The sequence below is a fragment of the Balaenoptera acutorostrata genome, chromosome 13 (genome assembly GCF_949987535.1).
Source record: "Balaenoptera acutorostrata chromosome 13, mBalAcu1.1, whole genome shotgun sequence".
Classification (NCBI taxonomy): Eukaryota; Metazoa; Chordata; class Mammalia; order Artiodactyla; family Balaenopteridae; genus Balaenoptera; species Balaenoptera acutorostrata.
This window is the reverse complement of record NC_080076.1, coordinates 82,219,814-82,240,979: the sequence shown is the minus strand read 5'-3', so window position 1 is coordinate 82,240,979 and position 21,166 is coordinate 82,219,814. Positions and strand designations below refer to the sequence as shown.

At 38.2% G+C, this 21,166-nt stretch overlaps 1 protein-coding gene across 4 annotated transcripts in view; it reads left to right on the top strand.

Annotated features, from left to right (window-relative positions):
* The window catches only part of TAOK3 (TAO kinase 3), a 184,085-nt gene that overhangs the window by 139,492 nt on the left and 23,427 nt on the right, over positions 1-21,166 (top strand). For 3 of the 4 annotated variants that reach the window (XM_007189474.3, XM_057527006.1, XM_007189476.3), the window contains 3 exons: positions 1,578-1,784; positions 12,245-12,379; positions 20,544-20,780. In XM_007189474.3, coding sequence (XP_007189536.1) covers positions 1,578-1,784; positions 12,245-12,379; positions 20,544-20,780 — 579 coding nt within the window. Of the gene's footprint in view, positions 1-1,577; positions 1,785-11,653; positions 12,004-12,244; positions 12,380-20,543; positions 20,781-21,166 lie in introns of those variants that run through there. The other variant, XM_057527007.1, reaches the window with a different exon arrangement.

Below are 21,166 nucleotides of genomic sequence, written 5' to 3'. Positions count from 1 at the left end.
ACATAAGAAGAGGGAGACCTGGTTGATAAAGGCATCACAGATGTTACGAGCATACACAGCTTCAAGGAGGGAGCAGCCAATACCATCAGATGCCACAGAGCAGTCAAGTTAAATAAGGACCAGAAACAGTGTTAACTGGGTTTTACAAGTAGGGCCTTCTTGATGACCTTAGTAAAAGCAGTGTTACAGGAATAGTTAGGATAAATAGTAGATTACCGTGGGTTGTAGAATAAATGGGAAGTGAGAAGGCAGAGGTAGTGAAAGTTGGTTATTTTAAGATTTGTAAATTTGGCCAAGAAGGAAAAGTGACAGAGGGCAGTAGGTAGAAAGGTACATACATATAGGGCAGCCCTCTTCGTATTTATATGCAGAAGGAAAGGAGCCAGGACAGAGGCATTGGAGATAGAGGAAAGAGATGCAGTTAAAGAAGTAGGATCTCAGGAAGTGCATAACAGTAAGAGCATTAGTGCAGGGATTAGCCTTGAACAAAGGACTCCTCTTCCTCTAAAAATAGATTAAAAAATAGGAAAAGAATGAAGAATGAATTTTAGTTTAGCTTTTTAATATAAAAGAAAATAAAATTATTTTATCAATAATTATAAAAATGAAATTAAAGCTGAATTGGAATATCAAGTCTCTTGATTGCATATATACAAATGAGCCCTTTTAATTGGGAAAATAAATCTATTAAAAATATAATGTATTATCTATCATTTTAAATTACCCAAATGACCTTTGTCAGTGACTCCTTATATTACCACGGCTAAGTAACAATTCATTAAAGTTATGTATGTACAACATGGTTCTTTGAAAATAGGGTTTTTTTGGAGCTAAGTTTCTTTAATTATATTATTTAATCTTGTATCGAAAGGTATCCCACTGTGATGGATAAATTATATGTTCTGATTATTTTATCACTTCTCAAATAGTAGTCTTTGGACGAGTAGTGATGAATACCAGTATTACTTGACAGATATATTTAATAAGATTACAGAGGTAAGCATGATAGAATTGCCTGAGGGAGGCAGAATTTAATTACCTGTCCAGGACAGTAGAATTAATATCCCTGCTTAGATATGAAGTTACTCAGTAATGACTTGCAAAGGACCATATTGTTTGTCAAATCTCTGAAAGCTCTCTTCACTCGCTTTGAGTTTCAAGTGACAACTGCCGTGTTTGTAGATATCCTAGAGGTCCCCTGTTCAGTAGCCTGTGGTCTTTCCCTAGCACCCTGATGTTCCTGAAGGTCTCTCAGAAACCTGGCCTGGTTCTGATTACCGAATAGCAATACAATGATATGATAGTCGCATATAACAGAGGAAAGCCCTGGCATAGCAGCATTTGGAGCCTTATGACCCATGTCCAAAATAGCCCCTGCGGAAGGCATAGAAGAGAATTGGAGGTGTCAGAAAATGGTAGGGGAGTAGAGGAGCCACTACACTAAAAGTTTATCCTTGCAGATTTGGCAGAAAAGCAACTTGGCACTGCAAAATTGAGTGTACTTAATAGCTTAGTCAATGGATTGGTACTTTATCTCCAGTCATTTTTTTTTTAACCCGAGTGCCCCATTTTTATAGGACAGCGAACATGGAACCAGCCTGAGCAGGGAATTGGACAGCCTGGGCAGCAACCATTCCATCCCAAGCATGTCTGTGAGCACAGGCAGCCAGAGCAGCAGTGTGAACAGCATGCAGGAGGTCATGGATGATAGCAGCTCGGAACTTGTCATGATGCATGATGACGAAAGCCCAGTAAATTCCAGTTCCTCTGTTGTGCCCAAGAAGGTAAGTTTCATGGTCCCCTTCACAGCACTAGGCTTTTGCCAATCATGATGAAGCCGGCTCAGGTCACCTAGCAGCCAGCTATTTTAGTTCCCCTTGTACAACTGAAATCTGGGACTCAACCTAGCACATGATAGTTCTTTTACGGTAAAAAGATAATGTAGGACTAGGCAATCTGTATCTGTGCCTATTTCTTTTATTATTATTTATTTATTTATTTATTGGCTGCATTGGGTCTTCGTTGCTGTGCATGGGCTTTCTCTAGTTGCGGGGAGTGGGGCCACTCTTTGTTGCAGTGCGCGGGCTTCTCACTGTGGTAGCTTCTCTTTGTTGCAGAGCATGGGCTCTAGTCACGCAGGCTCAGTAGTTGTGGCTCACGGGCTCTAGAGCGCTGGCTCAGTAGTTGTGGCACATGGGCTTAGTTGTTCCATGGCATGTGGGATCTTCCCCAACCAGGGGTCGAACCCATGTCCCCTGCACTGGCAGGTGGAGTTTTAACCACTGCGCCACAAGGGAAGTCCCTATGTACTCATTTTAATAAGTATCAGTGATCACAGTCTAATTCCAGTAGGTGAGCAAGTTTAAGAATTTTTTTCACTTAGACGTCTATTAGGTGTGCATTTTTCTTGGGAGAAAAAGGAAATTGAACAGGTAAGGATGAAGGGCATGAGAAAATATATTGGTGCCCAGTCATGAATAGTGGAGGGATTACATTTATTTTCTGAACTGATTAACTTATTCATTTATTCAACAAACATTGGTGGGGACCTTTATTATCTGCTAGGAACTATGGTAGGCCCTGTGGATAAAGACAAAACAGACATGATGCCTTCATGGAGCTTATTATCTGTGGGGGAGATTAAGCAAATAATCACACAAGTAACTTTATCATGTAATTATAAAACTTGTTCTGGGTAAAAGGAGGACTTAATCTAGCAGGGAGTAGGGGAAAGTCTCCCCAGTAAAGTGACATTTAAGCTAAAACTTCAGAAACAAATAGAAGTTAGCTAACTTGGGGTGAAAGATTGGGGTGAGTCAGGAAGCAGCATGTACGAAGGCCCTGTGACAAAGGGAACTTTGTATGTTCAAGGAAGAAGGGAAGGATGTGAGAGATTAGAGTTTGGTGAACTACGTAGAAAGTGAATTGAGACCAGAGAGACAGCAAGGACCCAGATTATTAGAAAACCATAAAAGCATTTTGAGGAAAGGAGTGATAGCGTGCAGATGGGGAAATCTGCTAAGAGTTCAGCATTGTCAGCTGTCCTTCTTTGAACTTGGGCAAGTGGTCATGTATTTGAAAGGTTGAAAAGAAGGTTTTGCTGAGCTCTCTTTCTGGAAGGAGGAATCATGGATGTTGACAGAGATCAACTTTTTCCTTTCCGTTACCTCTGGGGCTCCGTGGGGATAGAGAGCAAAAGAAGAGGAATTCTGTTGGATCTTTTTACTCCCGGACCTCTCAAATGAGCACCCAAAATTAGAAGAGAGACTCTGCTGGCATAATCAACAAGAAAAAAGACGCTGGTCTTGAACTCATTGGGGGTTTTAATTTTAATTTTTACATGCCAGTATAGAGCTTTCTTGTAATAATATGGGCCTTTCAATACTTTTTTCTCCTTGGTGTAATCAGTTAAGAAAACCAGATGTTAATTTATAGTCTGAAATATCAACTGAGTAAAAGGGCAACCCACAGAATGGGAGAAAATATTTGCAAATCATCTATTTTATAAAGGATTAATATCCAGCATATATAGAGAACTCCTAAAACTAAACAATAGCGAAAAGACAACCTGAATCAAAAATGAGCAAAGGACTTGAATCAACATTTCTCCAAAGAAGATATAAAAATGGCCAGTAAGCACATGAAAAGATGTTCAACATCATTAATTATTAGGGAATTCTAATCAAAACTACAATGAGATACCACCTCACACACATTAGGATGGCTACTATTAAATAAAACAGCATATAACAAGCGTTGGTGAGGATGTGGAGAGATTGGAACCCTGGTACACTATTGGTGGGAATGTAAAAGGGTGCAGCCACTGTGGAAAATGGTATGGTGGTTCCTCAAAAAATTAAAAATAGAATTACCATATGATCCAGCAATTCCATTTCTCAGTATATATCCTAAAGCATTGAAAGCAGGGTCTCAGAGATTTTTGTACACTCGTGTTCATAGCAACATTATTCACAACAGCAAAGAGGTGGAAGCAGTGTAAATGTCCATTGACAGATGAATGAATAAACAACATGTGGTATATATGTACAATGGAGTATTATTCAACCTTTAAAAGGAAGGAAATTCTGCCATATGCTACAATGTGGATGAACTGTGAAGACATTATGCTAAGTGAAATAAATGTGCCAGTCACAAAGAGAAAAATACTGTATGGCTCTTAGGGTAGTCAGAATCATAGACAGAAAGTATAATGATGGGCTTCCCTGGTGGCGCAGTGGTTGAGAATCTGCCTGCCAATGCAGGGGACACGGGTTCGAGCCCTGGTCTGGGAAGATCCCACATGCCACGGAGCAACTGGGCCCGTGAGCCACAACTACTGAGCCTGCGCGTCTGGAGCCTATGCTCCGCAACAAGAGAGGCCGCGATGGTGAGAGGCCCGCGCACTGCGATGAAGAGTGGTCCCCACTTGCCACAACTAGAGAAAGCCCTCACACAGAAACGAAGACCCAACACAGTCATAAATAAATAAATAAATAAAAGAACGTGAATTTCTTAAAAAAAAGAAAGTATAATGATGGTTACTAGAGATTGGGGGAGGGGATAAATGGGGAATTGTTATTTAATGGGTACAGAGCTTCAGTTTTACAAGGAGAAAAGAGTTATGGGAATGGATGATGGTGATAGTTATACAACATTATAAGTGTATTAGCACTGAACTGTACACTTAAAATAATTAAGATGGTAACTTTATGTGTATTTTACCACAATGAAAAAAGGAAATAACTATAAGCAGGCTAGAAGAATAGAATATATTATATATAAAAAGAATATTAAATAATGGTATGTCTTCATGAAACCCATTTAGTCCTATACCTGAGCTTAAAATTATATTATCTTTAAACACAATAGAAGTCAATTATTCAGAAGTTTCATTATTTGTTGGTTTACTTGAATTCCTAAAAGTTTTCCACTTGGGAACATAAATAAAGTAGGATCTTAAACTCTCAATAGAAAGTTTTATATAGTGGACTGTAGGAATGAGGAAACTAGTTTAAAGTTCTGTCTGCCACTGTTAGTTTTATTTTACTTTGGACAAGTCACAAACCTCTCTGGGCCTAATTTTCTCCATCTGTAAAATAAGGAGTTGTTCTGTATGATTTCCAAGGTTGCTTCCAGCTCTAAAATTTTGTGCTCAGGAGCAAGCTTCATCCATGCCTCACTCAGGACAAGGTGTACTTTTATCTCCTACATTATGTATTTGGATTCCACTTAAGATTTCACTTGAAAAGGCTTTTTTTCCCTAAAAGCCAGTGCCCGGATCAGTCCCTTCTCCATGTAGATGGGATGGTAGCTACACTGTATTACGTGTAGGTATGGGTAACGTGTTGCCTATGGGATTCTCCAGGAAGCAGAGCTGAGATGGTTTAGCACAGCAGGATTTTGTTTTGTTTTGTTTTGTTTTAATTAGGAAGTCCCTTTGGGGTCAACACCTGTGGGAGGGAAGAGAAAGAAGCAGCACTGGGCAGAGAGCAAAGTTGAACTGAGATGCAGTCCAATGGCAGCCTCAGCCAACCCCTCCAGGGAACTTTGGAGCTAAAATGGCCCTTCAAAGTTGTCCAAACTGGGCCAGAATGGCCAGGGCTAGATCAGTCATTGCATGTGCGGAACCTGGGAAGGGTGCAAACTTGGACAAGCCTGCTCTCTCTGCAGCCCGTAGGAGAACTGACAGCCAAAGACGACTGCCGACAACAACTCCTTCCTTAAAGGGGGATCTGGGTGGTGCATTTCTGGGCCTATTGTAATTTGTGACCACAAAGATTAGAAAAAAAAGCAATCAGTACTGCTTTATGAAACATTTTCCAGTTTTGTATTTCTAGAATCTTAGAAAAGCCTATATACATCAGTAAATTATCATTTTATAAACAATGTTCTACCCATTATCTCATTATCCTATTTTATTTTCTTTTTAATACTTGTCACTATCTAAAATTATATTACGTACTAATTTATCTATTATTTCATGAGTAGAGTGTAAATTTCATCATGGTTAAAACTATTCTTACCTTGTTCTGCACTATATCTCAACACCTAGAACAGTGCCTGGCACAGCATAGGCTATGAAATGAATAAGTAAATAACTATGGAATGAATGAGGAACAGACAAAAAGTACACAGAGAATGAACTAAATACCAGATACTAAATACCATCCTGTTTTGGTTCACTGAACATAATGGATTAAACGGGTTAAATAATATTAAATATCTTTATGGTTTGAAAGACTAAAATAAATAGATTTTCTCCAATAATAGTACTCTAGACAATAAGAACATGCTTAATATCAAAATATAAGAATAAGAGTGGAGAAATTTTTTTCCCCACCCTTGACTGTTACAATCAAGACTGCAGACATATCCTAAATTAGTCAAATCGTATATATGACCAGATGACCATTTTATATAGGAAGTGAACTTACTTTTAAAGGCCATGTGTAACTGGTAAGGGCATGGTTTGCAATTAGCTGTTCTGCATCCAGAATAAAGATGCCCTGATTTTAAGAGGACAGTTCTATCACAGATCAAGTCCAAAAAATATAAAGTGGGACACTGAAAATTTTCCTTTAACATCAGGATTTCAGGTTACTTCTCTACAATCTTTGCCTCTACTCTGGTCTTTCCCAGGCCCTGAAGGGATCCTAATCTAATCTTCCCTTTGAGCAAGAATGATTTGATAAGTCTAAACGTATATTCTGACAAAATAAACTTTAAGCACTTATTTCTTTTCCCCTTGCTAGTGTTGCCACACTGCTTTTTCCAATAACAAGAATATCACCTCATCTCTAGACTGTTAGCTCCTCGAGGACATCTCTCTTTATGTACCACCTAGATGGGTGTCTGTCACATAGTAAGCACTCAATAAATGTTTTGTGAACTAAAATGAAGATGAACTTTTATAGGACACAACTCTACACCTCAGTTCTTGATTATTCATAAACGAGTCCAAGGCAAACTCTTAATCCAGATTAGTTTTTTTTGCTGTAGCCTAGGCTGCCTCTAAGCCTCCACCCTACACCTTAAAACCACTGGGTGCACAGCAGTAGCAAACAGATTTTAATATTGTCCTAAGCAACAAAGTCTGTTTTTTTTAATTTTTCAATTAAAAGGTATACTTTTATTTTAAGTCTAAAATCAATTACTGTTGCTTGCTGCTGCCTTCTTTTTTTTTTTTTTAATTAATTAATTACTTTATTTATTTTTGGCTGTGTTGGGTCTTCGTTTCTGTGCAAGGGCTTTCTCTAGTTGTGGCAAACGGGGGCCACTCTTCATCGCGGTGCGCGGGCCTCTCACTATCGCGGCCTCTCTTGTTGCGGAGCACAGGCTCCAGACGCGCAGGCTCAGTAGTTGTGGCTCACGGACTTAGTTGCTCCGCGGCATGTGGGATGTTCCCAGACCAGGGCTCGAACCCGTGTCCCCTGCATTGGCAGGCAGATTCTCAACCACTGCGCCACTGGGGAAGCCCTGCCTTCTATTAATATAGATCACGAGACTTTAATATACTAAAACTCTTTATTAATCAATTTGTTGTTTCCAGTATGCCTAATGAACTCTAGTCATCATGGCCCTCTTTCAGAGATTTTTTTTTTTTAAATTTATTTATTTATTTATTTATTTATTTATATTTGGCTGTGTTGGGTCTTCGTTTCTGTGCGAGGGCTTTCTCCAGTTGCGGCGAGCGGGGGCCTCTCTTCATCGCGGTGCGCGGGCCTCTCACTGTCGCGGCCTCTCCCATTGCGGAGCACAAGCTCCAGACGCGCAAGCTCAGTAGTTGTGGCTCACGGGCTTAGTTGCTCCGCGGCATGTGGGATCTTCCCAGACCAGGGCTCGAACCCGTGTCCCCTGCATTGGCAGGCAGATTCTTAACCACTGCGCCACCAGGGAAGCCCAGAGATTATTTTTAAAAAATCCTTCTCTTCTAACTCCTAAAGCTTTACTTGACCCTTCCTATTAGTCAATGTTAGTGGGGTTTTTTCTTCCCCCTTCTTTAAAAAAAAGAACAGCTTTCACCATTTTCGTGGGAGGAAAAAAAGAGAAATGTCCTTGAGGGGATAGGATGTTCTAGTTTAATTTTCACTGGCTTCAGTGGCCTTTCCTATTATTTTTGCTGAAGAGAGGGGCGGGTTCTTTGACTCTTCAACTCACGTTTGGCAGAGTAAAAGTAAATTAACATGTGAAGGCAATGTTTCTTAAACAGAGCAGTCATACAAAACACCTCTCTATAGTAACATCTTTATCCTCAGCGTTCTGCTAGTCATTTTGTCTCCCTAATAGCTATCCTTCCAGGTGAAGATATCCTTTTCCATCTTCTCGCCTTCCTCTGGCCCCAGCTTCTGATAGCTGTACCTGCTTAGGCAATCATTTAATCATTTTGAACAAAATGAAAGAGATGGTGGGTTTGCTGATCCCTTCTCCACAGCGTGAAAAGTGTGGGAACCTATAAAAAGACGTCTCGTCACCAGAAAAAAAGCCATTTTTAGATCCGCTTCCCCCCCCGCCCCCCCCACCGCCATGTAAAGGTATGCTTGTGTGTGTGTCACTGTTTTGCGACTTCCTTAGAGTACAGAGTGGCAGGTTTTTATGAAATACAAATTTGAATTCTGTTAAATAATAACAAAGAAAATGTCATTTTTTCAGAATCTCCTCAGACCTATATTCTTGAGCTTATTTATTCAGCAAACATTTTTTGAATGCCTGCAAAGTATCAAGCACTATGCTAGGTGCTGGGAAGACAGATTTTTCAAACCACATTTACTCTGCCTTCAAAAAGCTCACTGTCTCATGCACAGGCGAGTATAAGTATGATGAGGAGTGTGATAAAGGTATACCCAAAGCATAGCAGAGTCCAGGAGAGTGGTTTCCAAGGTTAATTTCAAGTTAACCTAGAAACTCTGAACAAGTGACCACACCATGAATCCTCATTTCAGAAGCATAAATAGTCAGACATTTAGGGAAAAACTTCTAAATAAAAGTAAAGCCCTTTGTCCAGGGAATAATAGTAAAGTTTTTAATCTGAAGAAGTTTTACTTTTTATAAAGAAAGGACATTATAAATTTACCAGGTTAACACAGACTTACTTAAAACTTGTCCCCAATTCATATTGGTATTTCAAAGAGCTATTTTGTTCATTCCTGGATGAGAATGTTTTAAGGATAAATTATAAACAAGTCATATATTTTGTCTTGGTAAGGTAGAACATGATATTTGTTCTTAAACTTCTGAAATCATTCTTCAACATCAAAGAAGATGTTGGTCCTCTCATCAACATTTGTAAATCATATGCAGCGGTGCTTAACTGCGTAAAATAGTAAATTCACCCTTTCCAGTATTGATCTTAAAATGTGTTCAGGTCGGAAACTCTGGGAGGCAAGTATAGCCATTTTCAAAGGGGCTGCTACTCAAAGGGGTGATGTAACCAACAGACCACATACCCAGTAAAGCTGATAGTTTAATTTGTTCTTACTTGCTTCTCAAGTCACATTGCCCTCATTTTAAAATTGCTTCATTATTTAAGTTGTCTGCAGAGTTTTGAACTTGTTTTAAGCAATGGTGTTGAATATTTTAAAATTTATTTCCCTATGCACTTGGATATCCACTGTTAGACTGAAATATTGCCTCATCCTGTGGTCTCTTGTATAATATTTGGAGACTTAGTGTTGGTGATCTCTGTTATGAAGCTAGTACAAAAACTAAAAATTCTTTTATAAATTTTTTTTTTAATTTTAAGGAGATGGAAGGGATTATACTTTTAGTGTTAGCATTATTTATTATATTTAAAGTAGATTAGAATTTTTGACCTCTTCTCTCAGACTAACTTCTAAAATAGCATTATTTTTTAAATATACCTTAGTGGGTTATTTAATTAGCTACATGTCAACTAAAATCACTATGGTCTCAAGTTTTAATTTTTCCAGTGTATTCCAATACCCTTGAGTTTAAAAACTTAGCAAATATGATGTGACTTTTAATTTGATAAGCAGGGTCCTAACCTACAAGTGTTAATTTTTATCTGAGAGAAAACAACTAATATTAAAGTTATACATATTTGCATATGAATGTGTTTTGTTTTATTCTGTTATGTGAATAGTGTGGATTCCACAGGTTAACTTTGTAAATCAAGTTATCAAAATTTGAAATTTAGCTGCTGCCACAGCATTGAAGAGCTCCCTCTCAGTAAGTACACTTAATGTTAGCTAACTAATACTCACCAAAACTCTGACCTGTAAAACCACAGGCCTCTACCTAGCCTATCTCTTCTGATTGCTAGCATTTAGAAGCATCTTGCTTTTCTGGGACTATAATATTAAGTAAGAGCAATTTTGGAGTTAATGTAATTTATTAATAAATATCCAGCAATATGAATGGTAGTAGATCCCAGTGCCTTCCTCTCTAGAACCTTAAACCTAGATGCATAAATCCCACACCTAATCTCTCTTTGCCTGCTGAAATTAGAATTTAGATTTCCCAGGAAATAATGTAGAAAATTTTAAATTGACCTATCAAGTATTTTTTTATAAATTTCAAAAATATGGGTTGAGATGCATTTTTAATCTATAGCACTATCTAATAGAACTTTCTGCAGTGATAGAAATTATCTGTATCTGCACTGTTCACTGTGGTAGCCATAGTTAGTGGCTAGCTTGAAACACAGCTGGTGTGACTTAGAAACTGAATTTTACATTTTATTTAATTAAAATATCCATGTGGCTAAAGGGTATCTTATTGGACAGCACAGCGGTAGAATATCCCTTGAATTTGATATATATGCCTTCAATGGCATTAAAGGTCCCTTCATTATTTGAAAGCAACATAGACCACAATACAGTAAATTTTAAAAAAAAATCTCTAAATATAGACATAATGGTAAATACCTTCCCAACATTCTGAAGCATTCTAATTTTATAAAAGGGAAAAGAAAATCAACCCAATGATGAATTTAATCATGGGTCTTCTCTTTTACATAGAAACCTGGATGTAAAATTTAATTTTCCTCAAGGAGTCTATGTGTTTTCAGCATTTTACACTGTATAATAAAATTTTGTATTTTTTAAGCCTTTAATTTTGTTTACTGATGAAGAAAAGAGCAATTATAAAAAATTTCAAATAGTCATGGACAAAATGCAAAATTGACTTCTCACAATGGTTTCTCCTAAAACCCTAGGGCAGTAAGAGAATTAATTTCTCCTTCCCCGTGCTGAACATGTACTATTTGAAAATCCCCCATGGTTGTACATGTTTCTGAGCTATTAATTATTACAGTATCTTTTTTTCTGAAGGGTTAGTGCTACTTACTGACTGGCCACTCCATCTTTTATCGAGCAAAGCATTGCGCTTTGAAAGCATTTACCCCTTTAAAAGTCATTTCAATTGCATTTAAGAAACATCCATTATTATCTTTCCAGGGAATGTTATTTTTCACTGGGCATTACAATAAGATTAATCATCTTTGCCTGTCAAGAAGCCCAGACCTGATTAAATCAGTCAAGGACATTAAATTCCAGCTTTACTCACTTTGGTGACCATACCGACATTGAGTTGAGGAAGAATTTGTGAAAGTATCATTTTGTTAAAATTGTATGCCTGTCTCTTTAAATCTAAAAAAAAAAAATCCTTTCAGAAGCTGTAGAGAGAAGGTGCTAGAACTGTGTACGATCATGACTGGAAAGCAGGATCCCTCAGTGACTGCCGAATCTTCCCAGCACAAGATAGAGAGGCAGTCCAGCACAAGCCTACACTGGTTCTAGGCAGAACGATGATCCTACCGAACAGATCTCAAATAAAATTAAATTGAGAAAGCAGATCTTTCAAGGGAATGAGGCGGAGGCTCGCTTTTATGTTAAAAGCCACCAGCATCCTCCTTGCTAGACATGGACATGACATTTTTAAAGGAATTATTTGGTTACAGCGTTTTAAGCAAACTGTTCTAAGGAGTCTGTACATTGCCTTGTTTTTTCTATTCTTTTTTTCTTTTGCATATATGTAATTCTGGAGGTAAAGAAAAAGCCTGCCAGGGATTCAGAAGGCATCCCACTAGCGATCAGCTGACATTCCTAACTGAAGGCTGCAATGTGTTGCTTATTCATTTTGTACCGTGGGAGCTGCGGGGACTAGCAGAGAGCTAAACTATGCATTTCAAACAGCAGTGCTTGTGCAGAAAGAGGGGTGAGAGAGAGGCAGCCGGCGAGGAAAGAGCACAGCTGGACTTTCTCCTTGTTTTTATCCATTTCTGCAGGATCATGTATTCATAAGGGATGAGGCGGGCCACGGCGATCCCAGGCCTGAGCCGCGGCCTACCCAGTCAGTTCAGAGCCAGGCCCTCCACTACCGGAACAGAGAGCGCTTTGCCACGATCAAATCAGCATCTTTGGTAAGCAAACACCCCTCTACCCACCTTCCCTTCCTTCCCCTCCTCCCCATCTGGCAGCCTCTCGCCCTCCCTGAGCCTCTCTCGGCTTCATGGATGGGAGGAAAGGAGTCAAGAATGTTTTCTCCCTCCTAATAATTTTATTCATTTTAGAAAAAAATTTGTTGGCATAGCAACCTGATCTCAGATATTTTAGCATTGTCTATGGCATGGAAAAAAAAACCCTTTTTGTATGTGTGTGTGTGTGTGTGTGTGTATTTATATATGCTATATGTGCAAAATAAAAGGCCTTTGAGATGAAGTTGCTAATCTGTGCAATTTTGTAAAAGCTATTTGTCTTTTCATTGAAATAATAATGCTAAAAAAATATTTTAAAGGTATTTGATGTGTGTGTGTGTGTGTGTGTGTGTGTGTGTGTGTGTGTGCAGAGCACTATGATTCTTTTTGTATAGTTACCTGTGTGTCTATAATGTGTACACACACATCAAAAGATAAAACACAATTTTTTTAAAATATATGGTTGCTGGCTAATGTATATAATTGTAGGAAATAAGGTACTTGCTTCCCAGGGATGGATTGCTGGTCCGTCTGGTTCATTCATTTATTTATTGCAACAATGGTAGTGGCTGCACTTCCCCGTTTAACCCCTGAAGAATTTCCTGGCACCGATAAAGCAAGAAGGGCTTTGTAGGAGATGGTAGGGATGGTTGTGGAAGAAAAGATACTGTAGGATCCTTCAGCATTTTTACTATTGCAAATGTGATTGCTGGATGCCCTTGTAGTAGCAAAAGGGGTGTGTGCTGGAAGAGTTAGTTTTCATGCCTCCGCCCCTTGGCCCCCCACGCGTGCGCGTGCGCACTCTCACACACACACACACACACACACACACACACATCGTTTCATCCTTGGCACTCTAAACTCTCTTTAATCATTTGCTTCTGAATCTCACTTCTCAGCCAAAAAATTATTGAAATATTAGTTGTTTTGCTCAAATTGATGTTAGAGGTCACATGGGCAGGAAGAGTTAGTGTACACTGCCTGGCTATTACATTTAGAACCTATGATGACATCATCCAAGGCCGACCCAGAAATGATTATTTTTCTTGTCCTATTTTTAAAATCTGATTTCCACTCTTATTTCTCAAGTGTTTTAAAGGCTTCATTTATCTTTGGGATTGATAATGGTTTATAATTTTTAAAAACCCAAATATAAGGAAAATGGAAGTTAAAGCACCTACATATTGCTATGCCTGCTGCTGTCTAAAAGCAAGCAATTTAATTTAGACTGCTTACAAATAAGCCTGGCTTTAAGTTCCTTTGTATAGAAGTTTCTTGTATTCTCTTCAATGGACAATTTTTCATTTTAAATGCATGCCATGCTGTGTAATGGAGGTCTTAAAATGTCCACTATGTATTTGCTAATGATTATTAAGCACCTACAAAGCATGCTTTTGAGTCTAAATAAAGCATCATGAAATTATTGAATAATAAATACCTTCATACCATGATATCTGACAAAAGAAGAAATATGGTGTGTTTAGAATATGACTACTTACCACTGACTCTTGTGAGACTTGTACCTTTATCCAGACCTGTGCATGTTGAAATGAGAGGAGAAATGAACAGCCACTGAGACTCAGAGCACCATAAGCAGGTTTTGAATGTGAAGCAGACATTGTATGTGGGTTTCCCCCCTCTGGGACAGGTTCTCTTCTTTTCTCACTTGCCACACCCTCATTCCCACATCATATATTCATGACCTCTCCTGCCGCCCAGGAAGATCACTACTGCCATGCCAGAATGGTCTCACGCTCGCATTTGTGAGCTCACCCAGGCTCCTCTGTGTGTATATCAGCCATCACAGTCTCCCTCTCTGTGAATGATGAAAGCTGCTTCCCTACTAGGCTATCTCAGGGCCACAGGCAAAGTCCTCAGGTACCCCTCTGAATCCTACAGGCTTCGTAGTGCCCATCCAGAGAACAGCTGGGATCAGTCTCTCTGAGGGACTTTTGATTTGCTAAAAGGCCCCCGCACCTATATTAAGTTAAAAACAGAGTGGCTGATAGGCTGTTGCTGTAGCCACAAAATAAGGTGTTTTATGTGTAAAATCTTCTCCAAATGTGATGCTTTGGGAGTCACAGTGGGATTGATGCAAGTTTATCAGCGTTCAGTGGTATTTGTATTTAACAGTTTTTAGGGAGAAAAAAATTAATGAAAGGGGAAAGTGGTATGGTTTTGAGTGGTTCCATGTCCCATTTTGGACAGTCTAACTGTTGGTTAAGATAAACAGTTGTGGATATTTTAATATATATTATTGAGTACTACAGTTCTACTACCCATCATATTATTTGTTTTAAAGGCTAATTCCAATAGGAATATATAAATCAGGACACTGGAACATCAAAAAGAAGTATCTAATTTTTAAAAACTTATCTCAACCCTTATTGTTTTCCGTGGACCCCTGCTCAAATGAGAAAGTCTAAAATTACTTAAAATGACATAAAAGTAGGAACAAGATCATGGAAAAATGAAAGTCCAGGGTACTGAATAATCAAGTCATTGTTGAAACCTCACTTCTTACAGTCAGTAGCAATACAATATTGATTTATTTATTTTGGTTTTACTCTTTCTTTATAACCTACCAGCAGCAGTGCTAAGAAACCATAGAGTGATCCAAAAGTGAACAGCAAAAAGAAACAGAATTTAATTTAATTAAAAGAAATTAATTTTTCAATTACTAGATAATAAGTGATACGTGTATATTTTAAAGAGACTTGCAAACTGACAAAAAAATTGCAATTCCTCAAATTTGTTATATCAGCCTACCTCTTCTACATAAACCTAAAAGAAGCCTAGCTCTGTGGTTTCTCCACTTATCATTTCTTTCTACATTGTGCTTTTGAATGGAGCTATTGACAAATATATTAAGCCAATGGGCTACAGGCTTTTACTACTGATGTTTTTATTATTTTGGCACCTTAAAACTGAGATTTTTTTATGTTATTATGCACTGTTGCACAATTACATTTGTAACAAAGGACCTTCATACCAGAGGAAACCCTGAGGAAACTTTAGAATTTTATGTATATATATATATGTGTGTGTGTATATATATACATATATATTATAATAATTTAAGGGCAGAGATTATTGACCTTATTTTGAAAAATTAGGGAAAGGAAGGGCATTTCATAGAATCTCTTTTACTTTATCCTTTCTTTTTCTTCTTCTGTTTGAAGGTTCACATTGGGCTGATATGTTATATGAGGAAAGGAGTTGTTTATATAGTTCTTTGGAATTACTACTCATCTGACTTCTTGGGCTTTTGAGATGTGCCTTCCTTGAGTTTTTATTGTTGGTGAATGGAGATCCTAACATTTTAATTAGATTAGTGACCCATGGGAGTGTTTTCAGCTACTGTTACATCTGATGTCATTTCCTAAAATTTCATAGTGTCCTGGGTCACTGGCACTTCCCATAGTAGATGTTACTATAGAGAGCACCAAGGCCATATCTATAAGACAGTTCAGCTTCTGGCCTTATAAAGGAATTCTCACTAGAATGCAGTGGTCTTACTACACGTGTGAATTTATGTTAGAATGCACATTAGGGAGAGGGGCATGAAACTCTTAATTTCTAATACCAAGAAAGCATGTAAGAGAAAATTATTATTGTTCTATCCATTCAAATATAGATTCTTTGGCTTTACCAGATTCAATAGAAAAGTTCATATAAAAATGGAATCTTGGGCTTCCCTGGTGGCGCAGTGGTTGAGAGTCTGCCTGCTAATGCAGGGGACACGGGTTCGAGCCCTGGTCTGGGAAGATCCCACATGCCACGGAGCAACTAGGCCCGTGAGCCACAATTACTGAGCCTGCGCGTCTGGAGCCTGTGCTCCGCAACAAGAGAGACCGTGATAGTGAGAGGCCCGCGCACCGCGATGAAGAGTGGCCCCCACTTGCTGCAACTAGAGAAAGCCCTCGCACAGAAACGAAGACCCAACACAGCCATAAATAAATAAATAAATAAATTAAAAAAAAAAAAAATGGAATCTTCACTTGCTTTTTAAAAATGTAACATAATCATTGAGCTAATTGTGAAATTGTATACCTAAATGAGTCTGATAGACAAGCATAAAAATATTAGAGCCTCAGCAGTAAATGCTACTGTTTCACCTCTCATGTGCCCAGCTGTTCTGTTTCTAAATGCTTGAAAATGTGTTCTCTCCCTGAATAGTGTACCAGAGGCTGCTTATCAGAGTATTGCATATCTCCTCTTTCCTTATTCTTGGCTTTTTAATCGCACTAAGATCATTGCTGATACTATTTTTCACTTGTGCTACTGCCCAACCCACATGACCAAAGTCTCTCAATAAACGTGTTGAATGTATGAATGAATGAATGAATGAAGTCTCTTCCAGTCCTGTTATCACAGGAGAATTTGAATTTATAAGTGTGCATTTCAGAGTTGCTCATGTCAGTTTTTCTGTGTAAGGCAGAATTGCCTGGATCAGTCATTACTTTTATTATGAATTTAAAACATTTTTTCCCTAGGTGTTCTAAAGAGTGGAATGTCAAATTTCTAATGCCAAAATGTGACTCATTGTATTCTTTTTAAGAACTTGCTATAAATTTTATTTGTTCTAAGTGCTGAGGTAGCCAGTTTTATCATATGCATTATTTTGATTCTTACACATAACTAATCTTATAAGTTGACTTTGATCTCTTAAGAGGGTAACATTATCAGCCACCCTCCTCCTCTTTTATCTTCAGTAATTTGCTTATTAGCCTTCTAGTGCAGTGTTCTGTACTTGGTAGGCATACAGTACACTTTGGATGAAGTGGTTTGTTTTAGGGCCAAATTTTGCTGGAATTAAGTAGGGTAGAATGCAATGGATGTAGAAACTTTCTGAAAAAAGTTCAGCCTTCCTTTATGGTTCTTTATTTTTATATATTATTCCAGGTATATGAAATAGTTAATTCAGAGTCTGAAATTACATATACTTGTAATCCACAACCTGGATATAAGTACAGTTTTATTGTTAAACTGGCCTTTCTCTTGGATCCACTTCTGGTCTATGTCCCCATCACCAGAAATGCTTAGTTGAGGGGGGACAGGAACCTATTTCTCTTAGCTTGGCAAAAGAAGGAAACCAACCCATATCAAACATCTCCTATGTGTCAGACACCTTGCTAGGCACGAGCGTTATCTCATCATAGCAATAGCTCCTCTTCAAGATTTTGAGAGACTTCAAGAAGTTATATGTAATTTGCCCAAGATCAGTTATATAGTGAGGAATGGAAAGAGATTTGTCTCCTAGCAACCTACTAAGTGTGGCAAGATGATGCTGCCCATTTTTCGTTGATCTCATTTTTGAGACTACCATTGTAAAAGCCAGTCAGTACATTTCTATAAGTTCCTCAAATTTTTAGAGTTATTCAGTTTGTAATTTAGACTTAACTCTCTCCAGCACTCACTTTTTTGGGTGTTTGATTTCCTCTATTACTTTTTAACAGAAAGCTTCATTTCTTTTCTGCCTTGGTGATGTGAATTTCCTCAGGCAATTCAAGAGCCTAGGACCTTAGTTCAAATCCCAGGCTTTATAAAAATTAAAGAGGTAAATTACATGTGAAAGCACATTGTGTAAACCATAAAGCATGATTAAAATCATGAGCTATTTTTAATTCTGTTGACCAAATAACGTATTCATAAGACATGAAGTATAAACTTAAAACTCACATGGTATACATAACTGTATAATAATATATTTTTATATATTTCATGTTAGACTTCATGAACAAACTGTTGTTATACTTTTATTTAAATTCATCTATCTAGCTTGAGCATGGAATTCTAAAACTCAGTATCTCTAAATGTACCTAGAAAGACAACTACTTTGAAACTTAGAAATTATAGTTGTAACAAATGAAAGGTGATACATTACAAGTTTAAGAAAGTGATTATCCAAATTATGGGAAGCATTCTCATTTACAAGCAAAATGTCTTTCCTGTCATTCAGTGCTGTACAATGATAGCACGGTGAGCTTGTGATTTGTCTCTGCCACATGCTTGTATGATCTGGTATGCGGTAGGACCACCCTCTTCACAGGGACTCACCCACCAATTAGGATAGAAAATGTTCTTGACACAAGTCATTTCCATTTTATCTTGGGGCTGCCTGGTTTAAGGAAATGGCCACCCTGAGAATATTTTGTCGACCACAAGCCAGTCAAACATTCTGCTGGCAAATTTTAAATGTGTCATGATGGCTGTAGAGTGTGCTATGCCTCAGCTTTGGGAATCTGATTAAAGAAGCGATGCTCAAATAAGAAGAAATAAGTTGATGGGTAAAACACATCTCAAACCCATTACCCAAGAACAGACACTTTACTGCCATATTTGTCTGAAAAAGAAGTGAATGCAAAAAGGACCAAATGGTATCCTTTCTGTGATTGGAATTTTTTTTCCCTGTAATTGAACGTTAGAAAGGCACAAGTATGAGAAAGTGAAACACATGCATTGTTTCAAACTACTTCCTCCTTTTATCATGAAATAAGTACTTTAAAAAAAAACACGTTATAATGATGACAAAACATTATTATTTTCTTTAGAGTGTTAGGTGCCTCTTTGGTGACGCTATCCCTTTTTTTTTTTCTTTGTCTTGAAGTATCTTCTGTTCTTACTCCTCATCCTTAAAGAAGATTGTCCTTTAGAAAAGAGAAATGAATATAAGAAACCTAGTGTTAGGTTCAGCTGGAAAGGTTTCAAAGTTTGGCTTATGTTTAATGGTATACTTTGATAATACTATCCAGTTACAGAATAGTACTCTCTTGATAGTAAGGACTCAGTCTAGTATGCAGGGATACCTTCTAAAAAGAGCAAAGAAACTGTTCTTTGTACAAAATGCACTTTGACCCACAAACTGAAAATAGTAGAAAGAATTAATAGCAGCATGAAAATTTCCAGTAAAACTTGTTTGAGAGTTAGGTTGGGGAGAAGTGTCTGATAGTAGTAGATCAGAGTGACTGAATTACTTAGTGTAAAACAAAACTAAAGTGATAATTGTGTAATTAAGGTTTTCTACTAAAATAGGGATGATTAGAAGGAAGTGAACAGGACAATAATGAGGGGTCATAAATTAAAGAAAGGACTGGAAAATCAGAAAAGGTTTAATAGAAAGAAACAAGAAATGCCGAAATTTATATTTGCAATCTTCAGTTTGTTGGATATTCACTTGAGAATGGGTTAAGGAAAAATTACTAAGGAAAGTAACCATCCAAAAATCATAGAAATCTTTTCTCCTCTTTAGGAGACCACATGAGTGTATATAATTTGTTAATATCGCCTTTGTGGGGAAGGGGAGGAAGGAGACAGATGATTTAAAAGGAGAGAGCTTGCTCTCACTCTTGCTCAGTTCACGTTAAGAATCGGAAACAAATCTTGTTCAAACTATTTTAAAGGATATTCAAGATTCCTATGACCGTTAGAGACGTGATCTTTAAAAAGAAACAAATAAGCAATATGCTATAGTGCAGCGCTTCCCAACCAGAGGGATTTTGCCCTCCAGGGGACATTTGGCAATGTCTACAGACATTTTTAATATCGTCTTGACTTGGGACATGCTACCGGCATCTGGTGGTTAGGCCAGGGATGCTGCTAAAAATCGTACAATGCACAAGATAGCCTCTCAAAACCAAGAGTTATCTGGCTATTGTCAGTAGTGCCAAGGTTGACAAATCCTGGTGTAGTGGAAATAGCATGGCTCTGGAATCAGACAGAAATGGGTCTGCATCCTAGCTCTAATGCTTATTAGCTATGTGACCTTCAGGATATACATTATGATATATCAAAAATGTGTAAATATATTTTGGCTGAATGAATATATTAATTCCCTTAAGTCTCAATTTCTTCATCTATAAAATGGTGATGTTAACACCTACCTTATGAGTGAATAGAATGAATAAGTGAATGAGATGGTTTGTAAGATTAGAGATAATATAAAGAGCACCCAACTCAGTGCCTGGTACATGTGAGTGTTCAGGAAATGGTAATTAAATTGATGGTGACAGTGAGAAATAAAATTATGCCAGAAGGTCCTTCTGCTTTGCCTGAAAGTTTCTCTTCCACGAATCTGGTTACCTGAGTTCTGTTCCCCAACCCAAACCAGGTTACACGACAGATCCATGAGCATGAGCAGGAGAACGAGTTGCGGGAACAGATGTCAGGTTATAAGCGGATGCGGCGCCAGCACCAGAAGCAGCTGATCGCCCTGGAGAATAAGCTGAAGGCTGAGATGGACGAGCACCGCCTCAAGCTACAGAAGGAGGTGGAGACACATGCCAACAACTCGTCCATCGAGCTGGAGAAGCTGGCCAAGAAGCAAGTGGCTACCATAGAAAAGGAGGTCAGTATGCACACACATGCCCTCCTGCCACAGCCAAGCCAAGCCTGTTCCCGTCAGCAGCATCCTGTGAGCTGGAGCCGGGAGTGGTGTGCTTTTGGGGGATGGAGGGACAGTACTGCTTTGGGGAAGGGGGTCCAGGTTTTATGGGGCTACTTAAAATTGTCATTAAAAGTTAAAAGAGTAACTGAAAGTATATATTGCATTCTTGGCCATTCAGATATATTCTGAGCATCAGTCCCCTGATGGGGGTGTGATACACGTAAAAAGAACCAAAATGCTTCTATCCTGTGGAAACTTGCACCACTCAGGTCTGTTACTGTGTCTGCCTCACCCACAGTCCTCTTCAAAAGAAAACTGCTCTACGAATAGTCCCTTTTAGTGGCGAT